The sequence below is a fragment of the Rhinolophus sinicus genome, linkage group LG02, assembly GCF_036562045.2.
Source record: "Rhinolophus sinicus isolate RSC01 linkage group LG02, ASM3656204v1, whole genome shotgun sequence".
NCBI lineage: Eukaryota > Metazoa > Chordata > Mammalia > Chiroptera > Rhinolophidae > Rhinolophus > Rhinolophus sinicus.
Genome location: NC_133752.1, coordinates 85657037 through 85679984, shown reverse-complemented (window position 1 = coordinate 85679984; position 22948 = coordinate 85657037). Strand labels below are relative to the sequence as shown.

At 36.2% G+C, this 22948-nt stretch overlaps 1 protein-coding gene across 1 annotated transcript; it reads left to right on the top strand.

Annotated features, from left to right (window-relative positions):
- The first annotated feature begins 208 nt into the window (after nt 1–208).
- Nucleotides 209–22616, top strand: MTPAP (mitochondrial poly(A) polymerase). The gene is made up of 9 exons (XM_019731531.2): nt 209–406; nt 3766–3938; nt 4452–4685; nt 5677–5901; nt 11545–11756; nt 13055–13281; nt 19998–20090; nt 20177–20250; nt 21865–22616. Exons 1-9 carry the CDS (start codon nt 253–255, stop codon nt 22225–22227), a joined length of 1755 nt encoding a protein of 584 aa, XP_019587090.2. The 5' UTR covers nt 209–252; the 3' UTR covers nt 22228–22616.
- Nucleotides 22617–22948: the final 332 nt, after the last annotated feature.

Genomic DNA, 22948 nt, shown 5'->3' with positions numbered 1-22948 from the left:
TGTTTTTCTTTTCACGACTATTCGAAAGAGTTGATGGCATGCTCAACCTATTGGTGTCTCCTTTTATAGAACTGTCGGAGAGTGTAAATAAAACACGTCTGAAGGTTCAGGCGTCTTCATTCGGGACTTAATTTCTTTTTTAAGCGAACCTCTTTCGCCTAGTTTGACCCTCCAGGCTTCCCATGCTTTTCGCCTCAGCGCGCATGCGCAGAAGCCGTGTGCCCTTTCGTCTTAGTGTTTGTTACATTGGCAATGGCGGCGCGCGGTGTGGGGCTGTTGACCCATTTACCACTTCGTGCTCAGAGAAGTCAAGGCCTGCGTCCTAGCCTCAGGCTTCTCAGCTGCCCAGGAACTGTGGCCGCAGACGTCAGGAAAGAAGAGCAGTCCTCCGGGAGCGCGGAGACAGGTAATGGTGCCGGGTCCTCGGCTTCCTGTGGAGCCCCCACCCTCTGCAGGCGAGGGAAGGGGGAGGCGATGGGGATCGCGGGCGAACGCGTGGCCCGTGGCAGTGGCCGTGGAACCTTTGGCATAAGGTGAGGCTGTGTCCCGTGCTCCTGATCTCGCTGGGGGAACCTCAGGCGGCCCGTCGTGGCTCACGGTGGCGGGGGTGTGTGACGCTATTTTCTTGGCGGACTCCTGTGCACAGTATTGAAATTGTTTGAACCTCTGTGAAGCTCAGGTCAAGAACACAATTCGCTACTGTTTTATAATTCGGCGAAATAATGTTTCCAGTAGGAACAGTGATGCCACCTACGTACCAGTAAGTTACTTCATCGTCTCAAATGTATCTGATTTTCATACTCACGAGTCGCTGATGGAAGCCAAGTACACTGACGCCTTGATGAGGGCTCTACCTATGAAATTTACTTTCGTTCACTTTATTCTTTTAGCCATTTTGAGCAAAATCAACCTGGTAACATATGTACATCCACTGGACCAGGCTATTGTGCTGCAGATGTTCTAAATTTATTATTGAGAAGCCCAATATTATTGAACCCCTCTTGTGCCCAAGGGCTGTGTATGCGTTGTTTACAATTCTTAAAACAATCTAGGAAGAAATGTGTCACTTTCCAGTTTACAGATGTAGAAAGAGACTAAAAAGAGCTAAATGACTTGTGCAATGTCACATAGTTGAGTTAATTTAGACCTCGAGTGGAGCTGTTAAACAAAATGTGTTGATTTCTACCATTTCTTGGAGCTATAGCTTTAAGATACGGAATTTTTTCTGGGAGTAGTTCTAAAATAGGCTAAACAAGTATAATATTTTCCCCTAAAATAAGTGATAGGATTTATTCCCCTAAAATAAGTGTTACTTACTATGACATTTCATTCAAATACTGATTGGATTGTATTTAGTAGAAGCTGCTTCTGTTAAAAATTGTTAAGTAACTGGAAATTTGAGTAAGGATTCTTCCAAAGAAGCTATTGTAATTTAACGTTTGTATAGTGGTTTAAATTGGAATTTTCATATGCTCTTTGAGAAATAAAACTTTGTAAAGTAGGTATAGAAGGAATTATTGTTACTCCATTTTATAGAAGAAACAGCCTAGTTCAAACTTGCCCAGCTAATCAGTACCTAAGAATAAAACCTGATTCCAATGCTATACTCTTCACTTATTGCAACTGTGTTGTTTTACTTAGGAAATGTGTTTCATTTTGTATTGTTAGGATAATATAACTGGCTAAGTCCCTTGTGGAGCATAACAAGTAACAAAATCCTCATTTGCTTTTTTGTTTTTTAAAAAACAAGGTAACTACACCTTGTACTCACTTAGAAGCATATAATTTTATAATTGAAAGGAACTGGAGAAATATCCAATTTAGCTTTTAACTCAAGGTGAGAACTTGTTGCCAAAACATTTGTAACGTTTTCTGATAACAAGAAACACAGTTTCATAAATCAGCCAATTTCATTTGGTCAAGCTCTAATGGTTGAAAAGTGTTTATAATGAACTAAAATTGACTAATTTCCCATTTCCGTGTTAATCTTAGTTTTAACATAGCTTTCATCTGAGAAGTGGAAAGAATCCTGATTTAAGAATAAGAATATGTAGTATATTATTCAGGATTCTTTTGGGTACAGGTCACAAACTAACACAAGTTAGCTTAAGTAGAAAAGGGAAGATATACCAACCCATGTAAGCAAACTCCAGAAAGAGACATAGGTGCTTTCAGATTGGATAGATGTGCTCAGTGTGAGGTGTTTTCCGATAACTTTATACCCAGCTGTGGAGTTTAGACTTGACCTTGAACCTAGTGGGGAAGCCACTGAAAGGTTTTAAGCAGGGAAGTCAAACACTAAGACTTTCAAAATTACATATTTTATAACGATTACTTTGGCAGCCATGTAGAGAATGGCTTGAGAAGAACAAGACTAGAGTGAATGAGACTGTTTAGGAATCAGGCTATTGTGGTGACACAGGCCTGAAATAAGCGATTGATGTTAAAGAATTGGCATCCAGAATGGAGATGAGGACACATACTTAAGAGATATATTTTCAGCATCTGGTGCAGGGAGTGTAGGAAAGCCATTCAGTACTACATGTTTGATCCGTTGTTAGAAATGTAGAGTAGGTCAGGGCGCTAAGTTCTCTGGTTTGCCATTAGAAACGTGCCTTTAGGTTAGTGCTCCTGAACAGTTTAGGGCTAACCAGCCTTATTGTCGTGAACCCACATTTCTTTGTCGTGTCTAAGAGGATGTCCTAGAGTTTGCTGAAATAAAGGTGCAGTGTGTTTGCAGTATTTCTTTTATCCATCCATTTTATAATAACCTTTTGAAAGAAAAATGAGGCTTAAAAAAAAGCCTCTGTTGAGTTCCATGCATTAGTTACATTTTCTATTTAATCTCTTTGGAATTTTGTTGAGGCTATTGATATCAGACATAATGGTTTATAATCTCCAGAATCTGTCATTCCAGAGTGTTAGAAGAAGCACTTTTAAGTCACTCAACTAGAGGTTAAATTTCTTGGGGGAAAAATGAGTTCCTAAGATTTAGTGTTTGGCTTTAATATACTCTTAGAACTTGACTGATTTTCTTTACTCCTTATACTTGGTTCATTTGTTAATCTTTTTGTTGTTGTCAGTGGATTAGTAATATTTAATTATTGACTATCACAGCTCTTGTTTTCATTTCCTGTGATTGTAAAACCCCTAACCCCTGGAGTAGTTTTTAATGAAAAAAAAAATTACGCTCTATTTCTTTAGTAAAATTATAATGAGCTCTTTATAAGCAGCAACTAGGTTTTAAATTCTTTGATTTCCCTGTGATACAGAGCACAGGATAGTTGATAACTCACTGTTAATTGTTCAAGCCCAGTCAAGACCCTGGACAAAGAAGAACTGTAATAACTTACTCCCTACATTAAACTTCTAAAGTCATTGTCACATTGCCCTCAGGGTTGTAATAATTTCTTTTAGGCTTTGAAATGTTACAACTTGCAGAGTATTTGTGGAAGTGTTAAATGAGTGCTTTTACATTCCTGGTTTTGCTTTTAAAATTCTGTGGAACTCTTTCTTTTTAGCACTATGCATTTAATATAGTAAATTCAAAACAGAGAAAGGGGACAGTTTTAATGATAGTTAAAAGAATGGTAAAATGAAAATTAAAAGTTGTATAGCTTCATCCTTATAAATTAGGATAAAGTTGTTTTTAGTTAGATATCAAATTTTTATATATCTTATCAAAATATGCTTTAAATTGTACATGGGTGTGTGTGTGTGTGTGTGTGTGTGTGTGTGTTACAAATGATTTTGTCTCATTCATAGGCTCTGAAGACAAGACTCCCAAAAAGAGATTCTCTGAAGTACAGAAAGAAAGACGAGAACAGGCACAGCGGAGTGTTTTAATACATTTCCCAAATAAAATCAGTGAAAAAAAGTTTCTCAAATATTTATCCCAACATGGACCTGTTAATAATCATTTCTTCTATGAAAGCTTTGTGAGTATTTGAAAAACTTATTCTTTTTTGTTGTTATTTCTTGCTCTCTTGTCTCTCTGCAGTATGGTAAAATTAGATTCTCTTTTGCTATCGTACATCTTTCCGTACCTAAATTTCTTTAATGAGGTTGGTTTTTTTTGATATGAGAACAGGAATCCTTACAGGAGTATGACAGAATTATAAGCAATTTGTAGCTAAAGGATTCCATTATTTGAATACTTTAAATAATCCCATTATCTTAGTGATAAAGGTCTAGTGGGAGGGGATCTTTGTTTTGCTTTTTAATTTTCTGTTTCAGCATTCTTTTCAGCTTCTTTTGACTGTTACCATTTTACAGTGTTTCTTCTCTTAATCTGCTTATCATGGTTAAAACCAGTGCTTATGTTAGAAGCAAATCATTTGTGAATTTTAAAAATTAATATATTTTCACATTATAATTGCTTTGAAATATGAATTAAAATCCTATGTTAAATATATCATTCTGCTGTGCTCTGTTTTTATGTTTTGGTATAGGGTCTTTATGCTGTTGTAGAATTTTGTCAAAAGGAAAGTGTAGCTTCACTGCAGAGTGTAACTCGAACCCCAAGTCTGGGCACAGAGGCTGCGATTCCATTCAGATCACGGTGCTTCCATTTAAAGCTGAAGAATGCATCAAACCAGACTGCAGAGCAATCATGTATATCACGTAGTAATCAGTCACCTCCTTCAAGCAAGAAGCTTTTCGAATTACTTTGTGATGCAGAAAGTGTAAGTTTATAGGTATACTTCCCTAACTTTTAAAAATATGTGTGTGTTTGACATTATTTTGTATTAGTCCTTATTATTAAATATTTAAACTATAGAATACGTTTAGTGAAACGTGAAATAATCCTTCCTCACTCCCTGCCCTACATCCCATTGTACTTCTCAGAAGTAACCACGTTTTTCCAAAGTTTTGGGCCTTTGGACTATTCAGGCTTTCTTTTGTCAATATAATGACATAACTTGCGCATGGCATTGTTCTCAAATTTTAAAATACCTTATTTCTGGTTTTCTCTTTTTTTTTTGCTCTAATAATGCTTACTATATTAGTTTTGTTTTTTTCTTAGACTTGTCAGCGGTTTAGCTACTTTAGTAGTAGTCCTTTCAAAGAATGAATTCATAGTTTTATTTATCACGATACTATTTTTTGGTTTGATTTTTCTAATTTTTAAAATTTTATTTCTGACCTTTTATATTTTCTTTATTTTTGGTTGAATGCTTAGTTCAGTTATTCTTAATATTCTGTTCAAATGTGGGCATATAAGGCTGTGATTTGTATTTTAAATATTTTACTCCAGTGCACACCGTTAAAATGGGATCATTTTAGCATCAGTCTTGTTTGAAGTGTTGCTTATTCCTGGTGTTTCTTGCCTTTAACATGAATTCTTCTGTCCCCCCAACTCCTTTTAAAATGTCTAGCTTTGTGGTTGTTTTGACCTCCTTTTCGGGAGCATTTTACTATTTTCATTTTCCTAAAACAGTACTTTATATTCATCACTTAAGAAAAGTAGTAGTTTAATTTTATTTTGCTAGTATTATCTTCCTCAGTGCTTTCTAAAGGGTATTTTTAAAAATGTACTTTTAAGGCTGAAGAAAAAAAGATTGCATATTTTTAAGGTTGGTCTCCAAAGCCATTAAATCTTTAGTAGTAAAATGACAATTATTTTATATGACCTGTACATTTTCTGTATTTTGTTGTTTTGATTTGGCCAGCTAGATAGACGATCAGCTAAACACTCTCTTGAAGGAATTCCAGCTCACAGAGGAGAACACCAAGCTCCGATATTTTACCTCTTCTCTTATTGAAGACATAGCAGCTGCATATTTTCCAGACTGTGCAGTCAGACCGTTTGGCTCTTCTGTGAACGGTTTTGGGAAATTAGGATGTGATTTGGACATGTTTTTGGATCTGGATGAAATTGGAAAATTCAGCGATCACAAGGTAGTTATATTTCTTTAGATCACTGAAATTAAGATATTAGAAAAGCTGACTGAATAAAATTATAACTGTTGATTTCTAAAGTTAGTAAACGTTGTGGTTAAAGAATATGGTCTATTTGATATTGATTCTTTGGAATTGTAAGTATTTCTTTGTGTCTGTCTAATATATGATCTTTTTTGGTGAATATTCTGTTCATACGCAATAAAATGATTGTTTTTTTCCAAGAGTTCAGAAATTTTTCGTTAGGCCAAGTTTACTTATGTTATTCAAATTATCTGTATCTTAACTATTTTTTTTTAAATCTGTGTGATCTAGTTATTGAAATATTTTGAAATCGCATGATTTTTGGCCTGTTAATTTCTCCTTAGAATTCATTTGATTTTTCTTCTCAAAGGTATCTTAGGTACATATAGGTGTATAGGTGTATGATTATTATGTCTTCTTATTGGGTTCATTTATCATTAAATTATGTCCTTTATCTCTGTAAATGCTTTTTTCTTAAATTCTTTTTTGTTTGTTTAGATGGCCACTTACTATTTACCTCACATATCTTCTTTTATGTCTTTATTTTCAGCCTTTATATATGTTGTTATATTTTAGGTATATCCCTCAAAGCTACCCCCACAGTCCCATATAAACTCTCACTTAGATCATTATACCAACATCTTGCTCTCTTTATCTTATTTCTTGTGTCATGCCTTGGTATTCCAGCCTTCGGTCTGTGCTAGAGTTATCTTAAAACACGGGTCGGGTCTTCTCACAAACTTAGAATTGTTCGGCTCTTTGGCATAGTATTGAAATGATCTGCCTCTTAATTTTAGTAATCGTTTCCATTACGTACTTGCACACAACTAGTTTTTCAATTATATCATTTAGTTATCATTTCCAGACTTACAGAATATGAGTAACAACAAAACACTTGTTCTGCCCCTTCAGAGAGGAGTGCTCTTTTCCTCCATTCCCTGATGGTTTCTTGTAGCTTTCAAGTCCTGGTTCTGACTATTACCTTCTTGAAACCATCCTTAATTTTTTTTTCTCCAGTCCAGGCAAAGTTAATCACTTTTTTAAAGTATCTTGCTTGTATTTCTATCTGTCTGCAAATCTCACGTGTTGTTTCGTTAGTAATATGTGTCTCACTATTTCATAAGCTCGGGCAGGACTGGAACCACGTCTGTTCATTTTCCTATCCCACATAGTGCGTGGCGTAATTAATGTGCTCAGGATACATTTACTGAATTGAAACTGACCAAGGAATGTGAAACACATCAAAATGAAATGGATCAATCTATACTCACATGTACTTGAAGTTATATGAAGTTCCTGGGAAAGATGCTTAAATCGTGCTAGGCTATTTTCAATAAAAGACTTCACTGAATAACCAAGGAGCATAGTAATGTATTGTAATGGTTAAAACCTAGGTTCTGGAGCCAAACTGCATTAGTAATTCTACTTACTAGCTGTCTGATCCTGGTAAGTTATTTACCATCTCTGTGCCTCAACTGTCCTAGCTGTAAAATTTGGATATTGTTGTAGCACCTGTCTCAGACGATGCTTGAGAGGATTGATTGAGCTCATATATGTAAAAGAGGACAGTGCTTAGCACTTTCTAAGTGTTCAAATGTTGACCACCATCAGCAGTAATGTTAATTATGTCATTATTATACAAGTAGGAAACACAGAGATCTTTTCTGTTGGAAGCAAAGGGAGGAGTTGGAAACTTGTCGTTGGATTAGATTTTGGAAATGCAGGTGGTAGTTAGAAAAAGATATTTTAAAAGATAGTGCTCCAGTCTCATTAAACAATATTATTTTGTGTGTAGGTTTAACTTCCTCAATGTTATGAATGGATACTTTGAAACATTTTTTTAAGATAACAGCTTTGCTAATAGAAACATTAAAAATGAAATACAATGAAAAATGGATGCACTTTTAAATATCCAGTGAATCTTCATCGACTACTTTGTGCAGTTGTGAGCTCTTCTTCCTTTCACCTCTGGTGCTTCGTGTATGTTTTGGCGCCCCAGCGTGGTTTGTAATCTGCCACGGGCTCGTTTTATTCTGCAGCCTGAGTTGAGGGCAGCTGAGAAGAGTGTTCGGCCCTGTCTGTCCTACAGCACCTTGTAGGCTGTCCTGTGCAGCACAGGCACTAAACGATGCTGTGCTAATGACTACACGAAAGTTACGTACTGTAACTGTCAGTTCTCATAATTTTTTAATGTGTGAAAGATGCTTACGTATGAAACCTGTATCCCAGCTTATCACAAAAATCATTTCAGCACAAAATGCTAAGCGAAAATCTGCCTTTGCTCTTTCCTTTAGTTTTCCTTTTGCTATAATAATAGGGTTCAATATCCTAGAGGAGTTAGGTGACAGAAGTAAAAATTGGTGGCTAAGTCCCATTTTCTGCTACCTAAATTATTCCTGTGGTCAAGGTGCTTTTCCTATGTTTTGTCTTTTATTAGATACTGGCATAATGCTAGAGAGATTAGGAGGAACATGCCATAATATTTTTAAATGTTACCTGAAACTAAATAGTGCTAGAAGGAAAGCAAAATAATAAATGTTTATTGATTTAGCTGTCTGAAGAATTTTTCTAATTTTTATTTATCTGATAGAGGAGTAATTTTTGAGAGGATCGTACCTTTGCTCATAATAGATGTATTTTTATTATCTGTACTTTCATAATTGCACTGTTTTATTCGTGTGCAGAATCCACTTATCTAATTACCTCATGTGATTCTCCATCTCTTATCATGTCAGCCAGATGAGGCTAGGTTATGCTTTGGTAATAAACAACTCCCAAATCTCAGTGGCTTAACACATCCACTGGTTATCTCTTACTGGGACTGTGTGGCCAGAGCAGGTCAGCAGGGACACTCTAGATATTTCTCTCTCAAGCACTCAGGCTGACCAGGGTTTCATCACTGAAGCAGTGGAAAGGCAAAGTGGGCGATTGAGCTCTGGCTCTTTAAGCTTCCACCTGGAAGTGATGCTGAAGCCTCTGCTCACATTTCATTGGCAGAGCAAGTCATGTAACCTCAGAGGGGCAGGAATGTGAGTGATACTGTAAATGTCAGAAAAGCTTTAACAACTGTCACATTCCTGCTCATACTTCACAGTTTTGCCATTTTCCTGGCTCTACTTACATTACTGAGATCTATTTTTCTCTGGTGTCATTTCCATTTCTATACCTCAATGATTTTATTCTCTCATTTATATTATTTAATTTTTGAAACATCTCATTGTCTTCTTTCTTCTGAGTGTTTCTAACCTTTCCTTTGTATCTGAGTCCAGCCTTACTCCCCTCCCGTCTAGTCTGATGCTACTCGCCCTATTGCCTGTCTTTTGCCATCCTGAGATGATTGGACCCCAAATATGTCTTTTTCTTCCCGATCTGCTTAATTTTAATAGAGGGTGTTTCTCTTTCTTTGCTTTTCCATTAAGGAGCTCCATACTTTATTTATTTGTTCCTCCTTTCATATAAATTGGTGTGTGTGTGTGTGTGTGTGTGTGTGTGTGTGTTTTAAAATAGAATGGACCAGGACAATGAAAGTTATAAAGATGTTATACAAAGGGGCTAAGTTAGATTTTTGAAATTTTAATGATTTTAAAGGAAATCTACTTTTTATTTTCTTTAATATAAAAGTTTCCTAGTAAATAGAAATCTGTATAGATGATGGAAATCAATACAGAAAAAAGTAACAGGTTGATTTGTGGAGATTGTTTGTATACATGTCACATTTGTATAGTTTTTAAATTTTTTTCCCCTGATTTAAAGTAATAGTTACAAAAATGTATAATGCGAATATCTTTGAAGGTCCCACCACCTGCAGAGATAACTGTTGTGGATAATTTGATGTGTTTTATCCTGGATTTTTTCCCTTTGCATATAGAAATGCTTTTCGTTAAACAAAAATTTAATCCTTATAGACTATAACTTAATCTGTACAGATTATTACTTGATTTTTTTTCCAGTTAATAGTGTCTTGGCAATTCAATCTACTGCATCTTTTTCAATGGCTGCAGAATATTCCGTGGAATGAATGTACCATAGTTTACCTAACCAGTCCTTTATTTGTTAGACAGTTAGGGTGGTACCTTTTTCCCACCTTTATTGACAACTATATGAGATGATACTCTGTGGTTGTACATGACAGAAACCAACCAAAACTAGCTTAAACAAAGGAAAGAAAGAAGTAGAGGAAGCATCATAGAACCCAGGTCAGGAATGTAGATGAGTCCTAGGAAAGGACTAGAACTAGGAAGGGTAAACTCTCCAGAGCCCTTGAAGTGTTTTCTCTCCATAAATTTGCTTTAGTTATCTTTCTCCCTTTCTCTCTCCTCGCCCTCTCTCCCCATGGATTTTCTTTACGTTTTCATCCTTGTGGTATTGGATATGCCTGCCTCAAAGCTTCTGAGTCACATATTTCAGCCACATGGTTGCCTCTGAACCTGAGTTCCGATTCCTAGCAGAGAGCTCTGGCTGGATCTGAGTGGTGCTCTCCTCCAGTGCTCAGGTCAGCTGCCCACGCTCGGTCCTCTCAGGTGGGAGTCAGGGGGTAGGTCTCCATGTTATACACTGTTGGAGTCTGAATCTTTTTAGTAGGAACGAGTTCTAGGAGAGGTGGTGGTTGTGGGTAGGGAGCCTAATTCAGCGTGCTAGAACTCTTAAAAGGTGCCTGCCACACAAATAATGCTGCAGTGAGTGAACAGCTTTGAAATGGACTCATTTATGCAAGTATTCCTTTGGGATAATGTCCTAGTGTTTTAATAGCTAGTCAAAGTATTACACTTTTAAAGTTTCAGTAGACATTGAAGTTGTCCAAAAAGTCTGTCCCGGTTAACACTCCCACTGATAGGCTGTGCGTGTTCCCCTGCACACCAGTGCTGGTCCTGTCAGCCCTTTAGTCTTTGCCAGACTGAGAAAAGGATAATCGCATCGCTGTTTTATTTTTTTTAGTTTGTAGCAAGCAAGAACATCTTTTACTATGTTTCTTAGCCATTTTTATTCTATTTCTTACTCTTTTTTGCCCATTTTTAGAATCAGGTGGGTTTCCTCCCTGTCATTTGTACAAATGCTTCATAAATTAGGGAAATTAGCCCTTTCTGTGACATGTCTTACTTTGTCTTTTATCTAGTAGTGAATATATGCTTTGCCTTAAGATGGCTTTAATTTTTATTTAATCATATTTCTTTTGTGTGTTGTCATGCTTAGAGAACCCTTTTCACCCGTTGTCTTCTCGTACATTCCTGGTAAAACTTTCTACATTTAAGTCTTTGATCCATGTTGAATTTACTTTGGTGTTTGGACCAAAGTAGGGATCTAGTTATTTTGGGGGATTTTTGTTTTTAATGGTCACTTGACTCATTTGTTGAATAGTAATTTTCCCCTAGTAATTCGCAGAGTTTATTTTATTAAATATTTAATTCCTGTATATGGTTAAGTCCATTTATACTGTTTTCTTCTGTTGATCTGCTGTTCTCGTGCAGATGCTGTCAAGTGTGCTTTTGGCTGTGTTTTGGTTTGTTTTGTTTGTTTGTTTGGTTTTTGCCAGAAATCAGGTTGAACTTCCTTTTGTGAAAGTTTATGTAAGAAATTCCTATTTATAAAATGCTCCTATTTACCAGTATTTTTATTATTCAGACCTTAGGAAATTTTCTGATGGAATTTCAAGTGAAAAATGTTCCTTCAGAAAGAATTGCAACTCAGAAGATCCTGTCCGTGATAGGAGAATGCCTTGACCACTTTGGCCCTGGTTGTGTGGGTGTACAAAAAATATTAAACGCTCGATGTCCACTTGTGAGGTTCTCACACCAGGCCTCTGGATTTCAGTGTGATCTGACTACTAACAACAGGTATGGTCTTTAAAGTTCATAATCTTCAATGTGAATATTATAAGGTGTTAACATCATTTTTCTTGTCCAGAACAGTCTAGTGGCTTTGGACTCTTAGACATACTGTAATAATTTTTTAAAGATTTGAACACTTAGATTGAAATACAGGAAATGCTTTCTCTTATGTGTATCAGTTTTTTGGTATTCAAAATAAAATGTTAGGATATGGTGTTAAAATGTTATCATACCTAACTAACATCATCTTCTGGAAGAACTGTATTTTATTGTTCTTATGTAGCCTGAAAACAACATAAGAGTACCTATAGCATACAGTCTTCTCTATATAGTCTTCTAAATATACTTAGAAAATGAAGTAGCCACTTGAGTTTGAGCTCTGAATTACCCCCAGATATAATCAGCTTTGTGTTCTAAACAAATACGGTGTGTGCTTAAGTCAGAGTTTCCTAAGCAACTTTAAGACTGCGTAGTTTTTTTTTAGCATATTTTTATTCTATTATCCTAACAACCTGTTTGCTTAAAAAAATGGGTTGAGAATGACACCTGATTCCTTTTTCTTTTGGTTCTCAATAGGGAAAAAAAGAGTTTATTTTTTAACTCTAGTATTCTCATTCTCATTGCATGCATTTGATTTCACTATATCATTTGTTACATAAAAATAGATTGAGAAAATCCTTTCTAGAGCAGTTTTGATTAAAATATTTCTGATTAGTAATTCTTTGCATTGTAACATTCTGAATATAGAAAATGGGCTCTGAAGTTTGATTTCTTAATAGACACTTTATCTTTGTGGGTTTTTCAGTAATTGACTCAGGTAATTTTGGCTGAACTCGAAGACGTTTATACTTTCTTGATAAAATAAGTAGAATGTTTTCCTCTGCTTTCAGGCTAACGTGTCTACCAAAAGACTAGCTAACCAAGGGGTGAAACTGAGGCGCAAAGCTTCTCATTTACAAATGCTTCTCTGTCTTTATTGATAATTATTAAAGAGCACATATGTAGCGTGTTTCACTTATTATTGAAGTCATATTTAGGAACTTTGATTTAAAAATTCTGAGTTTTAGAACTACATTGTGATTGTCAGTATTTAAAAATATTTTAATGGGAATGAGTATTTGATATTCAACCATTTACAGTACCTTTTATATTGCAAATACGGAACACTTTTGATGTCTGATCATGATGTTCTGAATACGTTCAGATGTAGGAAGGCATTTAGACGTCTTTCCAGGTGTGTGTTTTAGTCTATCCTGGGATCATAATTTGGGGGTTGAAAATTCTTTTATTTTTCTCCTTTGAAGGATTGCCTTGAAAAGTTCTGAACTCCTTTATATATATGGTGCCTTGGATTCACGAGTGAGAGCCTTGGTGTTCAGTATCCGGTGTTGGGCTCGAGCACATTCGTTAACGAGCAGTATTCCTGGTGCTTGGATTACAAATTTCTCCCTTACAATGATGGTCATCTTTTTTCTCCAGAGGAGATCACCCCCTATTCTTCCAACACTAGACTACCTAAAATCCCTAGCAGGTAAGACTAGTATCAGTCTCTCTATTTCTTCTTTCTCACATTTTGAATGAATATAATTTCCATCTGTTATCAAAGTCATGTGTGTTTATTAGTCATATAATTTGTCTTCTGTATATTTAAAGCCTTGTGAATCGAAAATTTAAAGTGTGTTTTATTTTTTTAATGCCCACTAGAGGTCATGAGAGCAGATGATTTGCCAAGCTGAGGACTTTAGAATTTTTTGAGTGTTCTGACTTATTTGTGTCCGTTGGCAGGTGGTTTGCAAGTCATGAGCCTCTCCCTTAGTTGATTAAGTTTGGAATGACTTTGGGGAAAAAGAAACATATCTCAGGTACAGCTTGTGATTAGATCACAGCTTCAAAGATGACTTTCTAAAGCTGAACCTATTTCCAGATTTCTATTAGAGATGCTAACAATTGTTTCATAATGTTTTAAGTTCCTGAATTTTTTTAGATTAAAGTTTATAAGCAGTCTTAGATGAATTATTTTAAAATTAGTATGCTAAATTTAATTTATATTTAAAAAAAATTAAAATTTTGATAGGATGCTGGAGAAGATTCTAAAGTATTACAGTCCTAAATTTTAAAAGGGAGATAATTCAGAAATACACTCAAACGTATATACTCTGCACCTTTATAAGTACATCCCTGAATCTTCCCTGTTTAAAGTAACTTTAAAAGGAATTTTACTCCCTGTAGACTGAACATCAAACAGTTGCTTAGCTTGTTGAAGACAATCCGTCCCCTATGTAGCCAGAACCCGATTTCCCAGCCTCTTCTCCCGCCTCTCCTCTTCATGTGTTCCATATTCCTGCCAATGCGTGCTGTGGTTACTCATGACATTTTGTCTTAGCTCCTTTGTTGACACTATTTGGTTTTTCTGCCTGATTCTGCAAATTCTATCTTCTATGCCTCTTTCCCTTATTATCCAAATTATAAGTAAACTTTTCTTTCCTGAACAATTTTAAGTGTTGGTGCAGTTTGAAAGTGAGCTTGAAAAAAGCTCATTGTGATAGATTAATGGAAATTAGGGAGTTTTCAGGAAGGGAGAGTGGTAGTCACGTACCTTACTTTTAAGGTTGAAATAAAGGGCGCCATCCGTGCCTTTGCTCATCTCATCGTTTGGTGTCATTTAGTCACTAAATATTTACTGGTTACTTACTGGTGTCAGGTAATTTTGCGTGCAGTGAGATATGAACGGTGTCATTTAGTCACTAAATATTTACTGGTTACTTACTGGTGTCAGGTGTTATTTTGCGTGCAGTGAGATATGAACGATGTTCTCGGGTAACAATCTAGTACGGAGGTACAATGCACATAAACAGAAAATATGGGTAGATCCTCACCGGTAAGCAACCTGTAAATACTACTTGCTGTTCAACCCCTGCTGTGGGCACTGATGCTTAATACTACTCTCATAGAAGCCGTCTTGGGGGGAAATGGAACTTTTGGAGTTCAGGAGCTAAGAAAAAAATAGAAGTGGTAAAAAGGAGGAAGAACTGAGGCAGGTTTATGTTAAGGGCAGACTGCTAACATCTAGATTGCTCTCTTCCATTCTTACAAATACTGCCACTCCTGCCAGACTCTGGCCCTGGCGTCCCCTGCCTGGGGAAGATGATACTGTCTTCTCTTTTTACCCTCATGTGCTTCCCACCAGTCCATTCTTAGACTAATGGAGTGATTTTCAAAAAATTCATATCTAATTCTATTATTCTCTCTCTTGAAATCCTTCACTATCTACCTAGTATGTTTCTTTTTAAATTCTGTTAATTATTTTAGAAAAAGAATAGGATTTGTGCACAAATTTAAAATGTTAAGTTTTTATTCCAAATATATTTTAAAATAAATTTAGATGTATTCATATCTTATGGCATCAAAACAGATTCAATTAGTTTGGGAATTCTTCCATTTCTATTTCAAAATACCAAATTGGTTGTTAAAATTATTTTTCATGTTTTTAAACATGGTAAGATAAATTTTCAGGCTTTATTTTGCAGTTGCTTCTCTGTACATAGTACATTGTAGGTGTGAATTGCCAATAAATGCAAAGATAAGTTGATATAATTATTGCTTTGATTTTTTTTATTTTTGGTGTTTAAAGTTCTAGAGATACCTTGAATTTCCTATAGAAGAATTTTTCATGTTTGATATTCAGATAGAGACTGTCAGTTTATATTTTTTTTAAAAAAGAAAAAAATATTTTGGTTACTTGCTTGTTAGTTTTTTAATAGAAGGCAGCATGAATTTCTGGAACACCTTCTAGCACTTCTAGGACTTTGTAAACCACTGTTTGGAACCAGCGTAAGTTAAAGTCCAAACTTGATAGTGGTGTATTTAGGGCTCTTTGCGAGCTTCCTTTTGCTCCTCTTTTCAGTCCATTTGTGTGTACACATGAGGCGCTTCAGCACTCCAGACTCCTTCCTGATCCTCTGATGTTTGTCCTTGTTCATGTCTCTGTGCCTTTCCCTGAAATGGCATTCTCCCTACCTCCTCTTTTCACTTGAAGAGCCTCTTCGGGATTAAGCCAGGGAAGAGAAGACAAACCTGGTGAAAAATCATGTCATTCATTCTTTGGCTCTTTTCTGCCAGTCCCCCCTCCTCTCAGGAGATAGCACTCTATTGGCTTACAAGCTCCCGGGACACACCTGTATTGTAGCAACTGTTAGATTGTTGTAGTTCTTTTATCTGCTGGTCTTACCCAAGCTTTTCTAGGGCAGCCTGTCTTTGACTCGTCTTTGCATCTTCCGTTCCTGGCATAGTATTGGGTCCATACTATAAGTTCAGTAAATAGATTTCAAGTGGGTGGATGAACATTTTAAAAGTTCAAGACTGTTTGGACTGAGCATGATGGCAACTGTTATATTTTGGTTACGCTTGAATTTCTTTGTGTTTTCTTAAATCTCCACTACTTGCCCCCCATGTCTCTTATTGTCTTGTGTGTTTCATCCTTGTTTTGGCTTTGCTACTTTTGTTATATTTACTTCTGTGCTTCGTGCTTTTATATAGCATTTTCATCATATAAGCAGTTGTTTGGTTAGAGCTTTTTGTTTGGGACCCCTGTTCTGCTTTCCTATGAGTAATTACAGGCTTGAGGAAGAAACGATTGGGGAGCATCTTTGGCAGATTTGATGCAGAGACCCAAGCATAGAAGAGAGCTCTAGTTGGTAGCTCTGTGTGACCGAGCGACAATTTAATGAGTGCTAACTCTGTGCCAGGCACTTGGATAAAAAAACAGGCCTCGTCTTATTCCTTCCAACAAACCTTATGGGCAGAATTACTATTTTCATTTTATAGGTGAGGAAACTGAGGCTTTGAGAGATTATCTAAATGTCCTAAGGCCCCATAGTTAGAACATGCTAGAGCCAGAATTCAAACCCAAGCACTTTTCAGAGCTTATACTTTTTTTTTTTTGGCGGATATTGATATTCATAAACTGAACGCATCCATGTAACCACCAAAGCACCATGGGCGTACCAGCTGGACTCCATTCCAGTCACTGCATAACTTCCCCCACCCCCAGCCTCTCCTCACAGCATAGATTAATTTGTCCTGTTTATGTCTCTTATGTAGAAGCTATCATGTAGTATGTTCTTTTGTGTCTGGCATTTTCCTTCTCAGCATTATGTTTAGGAAATTCATTCATATCATTAGAGTATTTGTGGACCATTCATGTCCATTGCTATGCAGTATTCTGTTACATGAATAGACCAACAATTTTTTTTTTAATTCTCTTTTTGATGGGCTTTTGAGTAATTTGTAGTTTGGGGCTATTATTGGCAGTGCTAGTGTGACCATTCGAGCACATTTCTTTTGGTGAGCACAGGTACTCGCTTCTGTCAAATATATACTAGGAGTGAAATTTCTGAGTCTTAGGACTGGGGTATATTCAGCTTTAGTAGCCATGGTCCCGCAGTTTCCTGAAGTGTAAACTACCACGGGCATCGTATACGAGTTCTAAGTGCTGCGTGGCTTTGCAGCACCTGGTAGGATCTTTGTGTTAGGGGAGCTGTTCTTAATGCCCTAGTGTGACATGACGGTGTGCTTTGCTTTGCTTTTCTCCAATGACTAAAGAAGTTCAGCATATTTTCATATATTCATTAGCCATTTGGGTATCTCTTGCGAAATTTCTTAAGTCTTTTGCCAATTTTTTTATTTGATTATCTGTCATTTTTTTATTCATTTATAGGAGTTCTTTATATATTCTGCATATGCGTCCTTTGTCACATACTATGTATGTATATGTATATCTCAACTATGTGTATATTATGGTTCCCTTTTCACTCTCTTAATGGTGTCTGATGAAAAAAAGCTGTGGTTTTTAAAGTTAAGTTCTATCAAAGTTATATATACACATAAAGCGTGAAAATATTCTACAAACTTTGTAACAGTAACTCCCTTCTGAGCCTGTGCCTTCTTCTTTTGCCTCTCCCTGTGGACAAACACTTTTAACTCAAACAGCTGATCTGTTTGATATTGTAAACCATATTTCCAAAATAAAATGCTTGAATTGCTGTTTTTGACTTTTATGGAAGAGGAGGAGTTAACTCTTTTTCTCCCGTAGCCCCCACCACACACCCCTCATATTCTGAATATGGCTGTAACATACGAGTACTTCTGGTTTTGTATTCTTTACGCTATTACAACTATTTAAATGCTATTCATATCTGATCCATGGAGTAAACAAATTAATTTTCTTTCCTGCCAAACTTTTTATATTCTTGGGTGTTAATCGTTTTTAATACTACTTATTTTCTTGGTTTTTTTTTTTTGTTTGCTTAGTTTTTTATGTACTTAACATAAATTGAATTTCCAACTTGCCACCAGTTGTCTAAATAAGTCTTTTCTCAGAATAGAAGCATCAAATATTCTATTAATCAATTATTCTTTTCCTAGCCTCAGTTTTTTCTAGATCGTTTTTCATTTTGTTTTGTTTAGTCTCATGTGAGAGGCCTTCCTTAGGTGTCTAATGATCTTTGAATTTCTGCTCATGTTTGAATTGTAAACCAGAAAGCTAATTTGAATCTCAGCTGAGATGGGGCTTGTTGACCATGCCATTTGTTGTAGGGTAATTTGACTGGACTGTTTCATTTGGGGGAGCTCAGATGGCACTATCTCTGGGTCATTCCTTTTGGGCTATTCATATTCCCCAGAAATGACTCTTTAAATATTTTTCTTTTTCCCCTGGAAAAATAGCCCTGGCTACTAGCATGCTGAAATGTTGCTGTTTATTATTGCTTTTAGAACATTGCTCCTACCCTCAGCTGTGTCTTGTATCTCTCTGACTGGAGAGCCTTTCTTTTACCATCTCCAAAGTAAACCTGGAGTTTTCTGTTTGGGAAGAAGCGACCTGGGGGAGTCTTAAGTCATCCATTCGGACCTGGTGCTTCCAATGGCTGAGCCGTCGGGGGCTCTTCCTTGTTTATATCTGGTTTCTTCTTGGCTTTCTTTTTGCTGGTGTAGGATTCAGTGTGTTAAGATTTCCTGTCATTGCTATTAGTCCATCTGTCCTTCAACTTAAAATGTTTTGATTGCTCTTATCTCTTCTGTTCTCTGTCTTTAAGATTTTATATCGTTCTGTTATTTCAGTGATGTTGTCGGAGGCGGTAAAGATAGATGCTTGTATTTGCATTTCACCATCTTTTAGCCTGTGCTCTTAACCAATATATTGGCTGCCTCCCAGAGGGGCTGAGTGTTGTTGGAGCATATGGCATGGTGGGAGGAGCAGGGAGGACTTCACCTTGTCTGTTGATTAACATAACCTTTTCTAATTTCCCTCTGGAGATCATAGATCATAGATAAGCATTACAAAATCAAACATCAGCAGTCATTCAGATGATTGGCTATGTGCTTGCTATGCGTTAGGCGCTTGTGGACTAGACTAGGGAGGCGAGGCAATAATGAACAGGACAGTGCTTCGAAGTCCCAGACTGGGGTAGGGGAGTAGACAGCATGCATGCAATCAAAATGCAGTCAGAGGAGTGCTACACGATAGAGCACCAACTCGGAGTTAGGATTTTGATTCGATTTTTTTGAAGAGGGGGGGTTTGCCCGCCATATTGTACAGTGCAAGGTAGATTAGAATGGGTGAGGGATTTTATGGTGGCTGTATATTTATCAATAATTAGGGAAATTATTAACTCTAAAGATATAAATGCTATTAGAAAAGAGGAATGCTTAAGTCCAGCATGCTGTTAAATTTGTCATGCCGAATTCTAATCTCTCTAGAGTACTGCATTTTAGAAATTACCTGAAGTTTTTAAAAACTCTTAGAGCATTCTGTTTGTGTCATGGATGAATTGTTGAAAATAAATACATACCAAGGTGATAAGAGTGGAAATAAAGATGTACATTAAATATTATTGATCAAAAATGGTGCCAAGATTTGAGTTGGTGAAAGATGAAAACTGTCTACATTTTCATTTATAATTAGAAAACTGGTTACCTCAAAAGATAGATGAAAAATCATTGGTTGTTGATAGACAATTCTAGTAAATTCTAGGCTAAAGTAAATGTAATGTTAATTTCACGTAGTATAATTAGTCTAAATCTTTTTAAATAGAGTTTTAAATTTTATTAACTAAATACAAGTTATAGAACACTGACTAATAGGAAATGTTAATCTGTGACTTTGGTTTGTTTAATTATAGATTTCTTTTCTGAAGTAGGGAATATCTTTGAAATATAATGTGAAATATTTTTCATTTCTGTTTATGTAAGATGCAGAAGATAAATGTGTAATAGAAGGCCACAACTGTACATTTGTTTGTGACTTGAATAGAATTAAACCTTCAGGAAACACAGAAACCCTAGGTAGGTGTTCTATCATTCTTGCTTTGTGTTCCTTTTTGGATTGAAACAGATTTTTCTCTTATTTTCCTTGTTTTATTTTCTTGCAGAATTACTACTGAAAGAATTTTTTGAATATTTTGGAAATTTCGCTTTCAATAAAAATTCCATAAATATTCGACAGGTAAATAATATTTTAATATTTGGTGATTAGTATCTCCTACTGTGCTAATATTTAATTAGTTTTCAAAGCACTCTAATAAATGTTACTGCATTTCACCTCTACAGTAATAGATACTCATAAGGAAATTGATGCTTAGAGGAGTTACATAACTTCACTAAGATCAGTCACCTCGTTATTTGAAAGAGCAAAAGCTAACTCTTTCAACATCTAATACTGTATCCTTCAAAATCTGGTATATATTCTGAAAAGTTTTCTGGGAAGTATAATTTTACATACAGTTCTTTTTCAACTGGATTTGTGTTCCTAAGGAAGAAATACGATACCTGGTCCCAAAGATAGATTTTAGTGATTCCCTCAGTTAGAGCCCTTAGGATTTAACATATTTAGGCAAGTGAATTTATGATTTTGGTTCATCTGAGTAGCTGGAATGCTAGATATTTTTCTGGAAAAGAAAATCAGAGCAGAACCCTAGACAAAAATGGTTTATAAGTGGGTAGTTGAGATAGTTCTCTGTTTGGGTTTATTCTCTTTATCATTTGGACAGTTGGTTATAACCCTTACAAGATTGGCTTCATAAAACACATGCTCAGATTTTTGTTGTTGTGTCTTCAGTTCTCCTTTGTTCATTCTTCCCTAACTTTTATTCTGCTGATGCGAATTTTGTTTAAAAAAAAGTGGGGGGAAGAGAGAGAGCAGAGACCCAGAACTCTGGAATGCAGTCTGGTTTGTAATTAGATTCCTGATGAGGAAAAGGTCACAGAACATAGGAGGTTCTTTATCCTGCTGGTACTCTTACCCTAGGGCTGAGAGATGACAGGCAGGAGCCCCTCCCCACTGGGCAGGGACATGAGAGAAGTTAGGGAATAAACGGGTGCCTGCTCACATTGGGGAAAGCTGACCATGTATTTTGTAATTTTTAAGTAATATATGTGATACCATTTGAAAGAGGAAAAGATTATATAGGCTCGTGGATCACTGCTGTTCACGAGTTATGGCTTTAGCTTTTTTTTTTTTCTATGAGATGTCTTACCTGGCAGAATCTTATTTAAGCAGGCTCTGATGAAATAGAAAACTTCTTTGCTTTAAAATGACTAATGAATAATCCTTTGTTCCTTCTTTTCCTTTCTGATGACTATATTTAATTTAAGAATTCTGATTCTGTGTGCTTCTATTCCCACTGTAATAAATATGTTTTTAGCAAGTCTTAAAAATAAGTATCTTCATCTTAATTTCTGCCATTTTGCTTTTTTCGTTTATTTTCCTTCCCAGCTCTATCCTGTTAGGTAAAAGTTATGTTATTTTAAAAATACTTTTTGTTATTCGTTGACTTACTCCAGATACCTCTCATCTAAGCCTCATCATCCATAGCTCATAAACCTAATTTATTTTTCTCTAAAGAATACTCATAAAACTACAATGGAAAAAAAGTCAGAGGCACACACGCACTTATGCACAAATACATAACATGCACATACCAAATTCCCTTAGTAAAGAAATTCTTTACTCTCTGAAGTTAATGCTGGTATTTTATGTGTTTTTGACATTTTATTAAGCCAAACTGTTCTTATATCCGTGCCCTTCTTATATTTTTTTCTTCCTTGTGATAATCTATAGGGAAGGGAACAGAACAAACCTGAACCTTCTCCACTGCACATTCAGAATCCTTTTGAAACTTCCCTCAACATCAGCAAAAATGTAAGTCAAAGCCAGCTGCAAAAATTTGTAGATCTGGCTAGAGAAAGTGCCTGGATTTTACATCAGGAAGTTAATGATCACCCTTCCCCATCAAATAAGCTGTGGGGGCTGGCAGCCCTGCTGCTACCTTCCGTAGCAAAGAATGTGTCTCAGGCCAAGAGGAAAAAGAAGAAGCCTGCAAGTGAAAGAGTTAAAAACTTGTTGGAATCCATAAAAAGTAGCAGCAGTACAGAAAATTCCACAAACACCAATGGAACAAGAACAGTTACTACTCAGGCATAATGGCTGTTGCTTTGCTTTAAGAACTGGTTTTATCCTAGAAGATAATCTTGGAGTTACCTGGAGGAACTGGTGTGGAACTTTCACACATCTCTCAGCTTGCATCAGACGCCTCTTCGGGACCTTTGGTCTTCTCGTTGGGCCTGTACCGGGTCTGAAGTTCTGGGACGTTTTCAGACCGATCAGTCTGCTACCCAGTGGCATTTTCTGAAAACATCAGCCACAAGGAACAGCTGAAAGAAGATTGGAATGTACTTTAAATAGATAAACTATACAGAGCGAATAGCAAAAATCAGCTTTAGAATCACAGCATTGTTGATCTCCTCATCAGTCCCTGGGTTTGTACATAGACAGTCAACGAGTATAATAAAGCTTCAAATTTTGGTACTACTCTTTAGTGTGTGTTTTTGTGTTCTTTAGGCCGAGTGCTCTTATTCACATGTAAATTAAAACAGGTTGGTAATGATTTCTAAAAATGTGCATGTTTTTAAAAAATGAATGCAGACGCTTCGGTCGCTGCATTGTAGGGATTCTAAACCATATTGGTACATTGTATTCTAAATATCATTTAGCTGCTTTTCCTATTTTAAAAAATAAACTGTTTCTATTCATATGTGGTATTACCGGTATTCCTTCACTTTTCTTTTGAGAACTCCTTTCTCCCTGTAAGAAATAGGTGTGTATTGAAATAATAGCTCCATTACATTCCCCCTGGAGTAACTTC